Raw genomic sequence first — 7,401 nt, 5'->3', positions numbered from 1 at the left:
AAATCTCCGTTTTCAAAAACACCCGTGTACGTGTGGACGTAGCCTCAGTCTCTGACTGGAAGCGCTAATTCGTCATTCAGCTTTTGTCAGACTAAAGTAACTGTTAAAACTGTTTGAAAAGCTAAGCTATACAACAAGGAGAGATTGAGAATTTCCTTTTAGTTCTCAGTTTATTTGATACTGACAAAAGTTAGTTTTGTCTGTTCTTCTGTAAAACAAACTAAGATTTATTTTTAGAATTAATATTTTGTTTCTAAGTGGAATTGACAATTTAATAGTCTGTTTCGTTTGTTCTATTTTGAAACTTAAACGCTTTAGCGGCTGCCTTTTGTGTAGTTTGCAATATTTGCCTTTATTTATCTGAAAAAGCCTCATGTTCCTTAAGTACATCTACCCTGTTGAACTTATTATGGGAAATAAATATTTAAATCAAAACAAGCTGCTGATTATTTCACATTTTACTTGTGAGCAACGGCACATTTAAATCTTACAAATATAGTTTTTGGCTTATATCGTGATAGATATCGTTATCGCCTGAAATGAAAAAAACATATCGTGATATGAAAAAATCTCATATCGCCCAGCTCTATTTGTAGGGTTACTGAAGTTGGGCTAGCTGGTATATAATGATGTGCTACCTGATTGCTAGCGACACAGCTATGTTAGCATAACATAAACAGTGAAGCTGGAGGACGAACACTAACACTTTTCCACTTATAAAAGTTAACGTTAAAGTTCCTGATAGTTAGACACAAATGCAATTGCATGGCAGGATGCTGTAAACGGACCAAACTTAAGTCAGGAGAACAACTGAGATAATCCATCCACAATACAAGGTTAGTCATTAATATACTGCAACAACATGGGAATAGAGCAGCTGCAGAGAATTCAACATTAATGAATCAATGGTACAGAAGTGGAGGAAGCAACAAGAATGAGTTTAATAAAGTTTGATTTATCTGACTGCTTTGTTTCGCTTAATGTGCCTTATAATCCCGTGCACCTTATGGTCCGAAAAATACGTACTGTACACTGCAGTTTAATGTTGCAAAGCACCTCGTTTTAACTTCAGTGGATATTATACATGGTTATGCTCAGGATATGTCAGCCCATTTCTACTGGAAATGCCTTTTGGTTAAACTTTCAGCAAGGAATTTGCATTTGCACTGTTACATTTTTATAAAGCTTTACTGTACATAAAAACCAGCTTCTTGTTTAAGAGAAAATAAATGGAAAGTTGTCTTTTTGCGCTAGTAATGTTGTGGAGTTGTATTTTGTCTCGCATCAATTATATCGTCAGTTATATCGTTATCGCAAATTTTCAAATATATATCGTGATAAATATTTTTGGCCATATCGCCCTGCTCTAAACCATAGCACAAAAACTTGGACTTTGAAAGGAAGGTGAAAAGGTAGAAGTTACCGTATTTTTCAGATCATGAGGCACACCGAATTATAAGTCGCATTAAGCGACACAAAACCACAGAAGACCAGAAGTCTTGTTCTTTGTCCAGATGAACAGTTCCCAATTAATCAGGGTATTTAGGATGCTTTAGAACCGCTTGGATTCTTTGGAATGGTATGGAACTTTGGATTTTCCCAGAGACTGACAGTTTGTGAAGAGTATGCATAATTCTGGACATAACACTTTTTGCTCAAATGTAAAAAAAAGCTGAGAATTTTTTTTTCCACAAAAATGCCTCTTGTATATCATCTTATTATCTTTTGGGAAACACCTGTGCCATTTCCCATCAAAAAAAATAACTTGCTAGTTGAATAAAACTCACTTTAAGTCAAAATTTGCCAGGGGTATAAATAATAATGGGCTAGACTGTATGCTTTCTGGCTGATGTTTTGGTCACTTTTCAATCCTGGTAGTGATTTCACTCTAGTGGTAACATGAGACGAAGTCTACAACCCACACAAGACGTTCCAGCCCTGTATTCCAGTCCTAAATCTAACCTTATCCCTAAAGAGGTCATAAGAGAAAACAAGTTACATAAGACAAGAGAAAGTCACGAAAAACAAACAGAGAGAAAAGTAGTAAACAAATAAAGACAAATAGGTCACAAGTAAGGGGAAAACAAGCAAAGTAAGACAAGAAAGTCATGCAAAGAGAAAAACAGAAACAAAAGCAAGAAAGAATTTTTAAGAAACACAAGTTTGAAACCCAAGAGTGGGAGGAGCAAAGAAAGAGTATAAAAGCCAAGAGAGGCACAGAAATAAATAGAAAGAAATGCCGAAACGTCACGAGGGCCCAATGATGTAAAATGCTTATACACCCAAGATGGGTAATTTTTTTGAAACAGGGCAGGGACATCACCACCCGGCCCCAATGATGGCCCGTGCACTTCAGACTATCACGTTAGCCAAAGCCAAATAACTATATTTGTAAGATTTAAATGTGCTGTTGCTCACAAGTAAAATGTGAAATAATCAGCAGCTTGTTTTGATTTAAATATTTATTTCCCATAATAAGTTCAACAGGGCAGATGTACTTAAGTTGGTAACGAGGATCCATTACCTTAATTGGCTGCTTGAATCCTTCATTTTCAACCGTGTTTATTGGTAGCATGTCTTTAGCAAGGCAGTAGGCTATGGCATTCGTTATGTCGCTATGTCTCTCAGCTTTTTTGTCATATGGTAAGACGCTGGAGAATGCCGACTCAATTGACTGTTGCTGCTTCACAGGGATTCCCCTGGTTGTTTTCGATGACGAATTAGCGATTTCAGTCAGAGATTGAGCATGCTCTAGTGGGTGGCACTGCTTCAGGGGACAAAAAAAGGTATGTTGTATAACCAGACTTTGTGGGAACATGCTTTCGGCACAATTTACATTGCGCGCTACTTTTTTGTCACACTTCAAATAACCGAAATACCTCCTCACTACAGAATTTCTCCGGCCCTTCCTTTCGACAATCTCTCCGGCATTGGAACCGTCATCTGTGTTCTCTTCTCTAACCTGGTCACCCAAGCTCTCGGTTGATTTTTCTCTAGTCGGCACACTCATTTTCTCCATTACCCGGCCGGCACGGTGGCTGGCTGCTTCCCAAACAAATACATGTGCAGCTTGGCACTTGTGCTGTACGTAACAAGTCACGTGACTTGACGCTGCGGCTGTGATTGGTTTAGCTCTGCGCTACTTAATTTGGATTGGCTGTTCTTTTTTTCTTTTTTTTAAGAGAGGAAGAGAGAGAGACGAGGACTATCGCAACAGTTTCATTTTTCTAACAAGAAAAAGTTTTTTCGCAATACATATCGTTATCGTTCTATCGCCCAGCTCAACTTATTCCCAACCTTAACCAGCACTTTAATGACGTTAAATAGTGTTTTCCCAAGCGATTATAAGAAAAGGAGCAAACGTGTAGATTGAGTCCAAACGGTTTTCATATTTCCTCATTTTTTCCAATGTCATCATTTAGGAACGAGTTGGGTGCCCAAAAACGTAATATGTTGACGATTTGTCACCTAGCGTAAAATGTTACGCTCTGGAAGTGAGAATGTGTTGTCAATACAAGCTGTGGGGATAAGGTTTGCTGTGTCTGTCGGCTTAGTGTCCGGTGTCATGGAGATGCTATCAGGAGACAGTACATCAGGAGCCTCAAGTGCCAGTGTCCTGCAGGTTTTAGATGTGTTCTTGATCCACCACAGCTCATTAAAAAAAAAAACAATACCTCCTAAATTACTTCCTCAACATGTCTCCAAGTTCTCCAGAGGTCTGGTAATAAACTAATTATCTGATTCGGGTGTGTTGACCCAGGGTGATATCTAAAACCTGCAGGACACCGGAACTTGAGGACTGCAGTTGCCTAATTATCACATAATTATGAATGAAATGTTTTTATTAGACTTGTCTACTGATCATACATCAGAGACATGAAACAGCAGCCCTGTCTAGAACTGAACTTTATTCATGTATGTCACGGTTCTGGGTCCGTTGGACCCAGTATTTTGAGTTTATTATGTTTTGGTTTAATTTTTTATTTTGATAGCTTGCTGCGAGACCTCACACCGAGCACATCTACTGCAGGTGTGGTGTCTGTTATCGGACCCGGATTTAGCAACATCCCCAAAAACCCGAAGAGGAGAGTCCTGGCCCCTAGCCCTGCCAGTGTAGCAGAAATGATGATGGATGATGATGCAGCAGCAGCCGTTTTTCTCTGCGTGAGTAGTTTAATGTTGTTCGTGTGTAATTTACATTGAGTAGGCTAACCAGGTTATTACATTATTACATTAATGCATGTATGGTGAACTAGCAAACACCTTCATAGTTACATGCAGCTGTCTTCTTGTTTGATGGCAGATACTCCCTTCACCCTGGCCAAAATGGCTAAAATGACCAAAGAAAAAGAGGGAAACAGCTGAACATGAGAGGTTTTTGGACAAAGTTTGTGTTTTTTCCATTGTTTAAGCACTGCTTCCAGCCAAGAGTGATACCATATATGCCCCATAGCTGTAGAAAAGGCTAACATTGTTATCTTTTTACAAAAAACCAGCTGAACATGAGAGGTTTTTGGACCAATTTTGTGTTCTCCATTCTTTAAGCACCGGCACCGTTTCAAAAGTACCGATTTGGCACCGGTATCGTATAAAACCTAAACGATACCCATCCCTACTGACCAGACACTTTATAAATTCTTTGTGGCACATATCCTTTGAGCTTGGGTCCTATACCAGACGCTTTGGAGCATTGAGGGTCCTAAGCAGTATCTTAGCTGTTTCTAGGACTGCAGTCTTCTGGAAAGAGATCTCCAACGTTTTTCCTAGGATCTGCTGGAGCCAGACTACACTAGGTGCAGAGTCACCGATACATGAAGCTATACATTTTTAGACATAAGTTGTTGCATAGGTGGTAAAAGTGGTTTTCCATGTTTGAGTCCATGGTGGGGACCGGTTTGCATTATAATTTGCATAGTACAATTTCCTGGTCCGTGTCAGACTGTTCATAACCAACCATGTTAATGCTACAGATGTAGTCCCTCGTTTAGGAATAAGGTGCTCAATGTGTTTTGACTGCTCCAAGAGCACAAACACAATCCAGAGGTCCAGCTGAGGTTCAGGAAGCAGCTACAGCCACCTGTCAGTCAAAGAGACCATGTCCCCAACATTAAGCCTTACCACTGACAGCCTTGCTTGAAATCCTCTATCACGGTACCACTACCAAAAAATGACCACCATCAGCATTCTGAATGACTGCTGTGTAGTGGCTCGTGCTCCAGTAATCATGAAGTGCTTTGACAAACTGGTCCAAACTCAGGTCATCACAAGCTTCCCAAACCATCCAGCAGCATGCCTACAGAGCTCTACAAAGGACCTCATAGTCACAAATGTGTCCTGACCACCCTAGGAGCTATGCTCGGCTACTCTTTATTATTTCAGCTCAGCATGTGATCACAGTGGTGATAACTGAATATTGTACTGGACAGATAAATTAAAAGGCTTTGAACTTACGATTGGGCGAGATGGTATCCATCTGAGGGTCCTCCACAATGTGGACCTTGAGATGCACGTGGGTGTCTGATTGACTGATCTGAGGTTTCTCAGACTCAACTCTGGGGGAAAAGAACAAAATTGGATTGAACTGTTGACATAAATAACAAACTCTAACAGCAGCAGCTTACTCTTTTCTTTGACTCACTCAGTGGTCAGTGTGGTTGGATCCAGGCTGGGTGGAGGAAGTTCAGCAGCGGTAGCATCTTCTCTCTGTAGAGACCTTTTCTCTGGACCCTAAATTTCCACCAAAAAGTAAAAGAATAGTTTTTTTTATCTGATTTTTCATTCAGAACAACATGCTCTACATTTAAACAATGTTTTCACCCTGATGTTAAATTGGTTCTTGCAGTACCTTCAGTCGGATGTAAATACCAGGATTCCCAGTCCCGTTCTTGCAGATCTCTTCTGCAGTCATACTCTCCACTCTTGGAGGAATTAGATTGTGGTTGCGACCAATTAAGATGGTAAAAGGTTCACCAGCAGCCAGCTGAGGGAAAGTGGACCTCAGCAGAGCCAGGAAGTCAGCCTCCTGAAGACCACGAGGAACATTCAGCTCATGAGACGGGTGATTCTGACACACTGAGAGAAAACAGAGAAGCTCACAAAGTCAGAATCAGAATGTCTTTTTTGTCATTGTCACAGGTAGAACGAAATTAGAATTGATCTCTGATCAATGCATCATCCATACAAATGTAAACTTTAAATAAAATTTGTAAAATAAAATCAATCCCCACACACATGCCTCAGTCAGTGCATAGATCACTTCAGGAGTAGCGTGATGGACATTTTTTAGTAGCAGCATCAAGACATATTTTTCTGATTTGGTAAAAGCTGTGTTTGAGTCTGTTTGTCCTTACGCTGATTGCTTTGTACCGTCGGCCCGAGGGCAACAGTTCAAACAGGGAGTGGCCAGAGTGTGAGGTATCTTTGGCTACGTTCACACTGCAGGTCTTAATGCTCAATTCCGATTTTTTGATCAAATCCGATTTTTTTGTCTCCTCGTTCACACTACAAATAAAATGCGACAGCAAACGCGCTCTAGTGTGAACGCTCAAAGCGGCCCGCATGCGCAAAAGAAGATGTCACACACAACGCGCTCTGTTTAGACCAAGAACAAACAGTATTGTTTGACTGATGGCCGTTAATATAAAGACTTCGGACTTTACGTTTCCCAATTTTTGCTTTAAGTTATTTTGTTATTTACATAATAATGTAAATAACCTAATAATGATCCTTATTGCTGTTTAAGAGAGGAGCGGTGCTTCAAAGGATAGCTGCAGATGTCTGTCAGAATCTGCAGATTATACAGTACAAATAAAATGTTTACGTTGTCTTCCCAACAGTTTCACTGACATCTACACTGGATGGCTAGGAAGCGTTCGCGATGTCTTCTCGGGCGCTGATAATTGGCTTCAGTCTTGTGTCGGTGACGTAAAAGGCGGATTTAATGCGACTTGACCGTTCAAACAGCAGTCGCTTTCTAAAACATCGGATATGTATCGGATTCAGTACCACATACGAAAGTGACCCAGATCGGATTTGAAAATATCGGATTTGCGCCGTTCACACTGTCATAGCATGATCGGATATGGGTCGCATAGGGTCAAAAAAATCGGATTTGATGCGCTTTCGCCTGCAGTGTGAACGTAGCCTTTTATAATGTTACGAGGTTTTTTAAGACAGCGGGTAGTGTGACTACAGTCAAAGCAGTTTCAGTCATCGACAAGTTAGAAGACATGTTTTCCTGAATCAACTAATAAACGGGTAACTCAGCAAACCTGCACAGAGAGCTGGATGACTAGTACGTTGGACTCTTGAGACATGCAAAGCCTCTAAATCAAGTTAAGGAGCTAATAAGAGGTAGAAAACGTTAACGGCATCAAATCCTTCCAAAGATCTTTGAAGGTT

The 7,401-nt window shown here is 40.3% G+C and overlaps 1 protein-coding gene across 1 annotated transcript in view; it reads right to left on the bottom strand.

The window, feature by feature from the left end:
- LOC146578959 (uncharacterized) overlaps nt 1-7,401 on the bottom strand; it is a 37,397-nt gene that overhangs the window by 24,307 nt on the left and 5,689 nt on the right. The window contains exons 8-10 of the mRNA XM_085259976.1: nt 5,846-6,072; nt 5,639-5,727; nt 5,452-5,552 (exon numbers count right to left, since the gene is read on the bottom strand). Coding sequence (XP_085116102.1) covers nt 5,452-5,552; nt 5,639-5,727; nt 5,846-6,072 — 417 coding nt within the window. The remainder of the gene's footprint in view (nt 1-5,451; nt 5,553-5,638; nt 5,728-5,845; nt 6,073-7,401) is intronic.

Source organism: Mchenga conophoros, linkage group LG3 (genome assembly GCF_057382185.1).
Source record: "Mchenga conophoros isolate Kocher_MC1m ecotype Shallow Benthic linkage group LG3, M_conophoros_male_GT1.1, whole genome shotgun sequence".
In the NCBI taxonomy this organism is placed as follows: Eukaryota; Metazoa; Chordata; class Actinopteri; order Cichliformes; family Cichlidae; genus Mchenga; species Mchenga conophoros.
The sequence above is the reverse complement of the archived record's forward strand: the minus strand, read 5'-3'. Positions and strand labels throughout refer to the sequence as shown.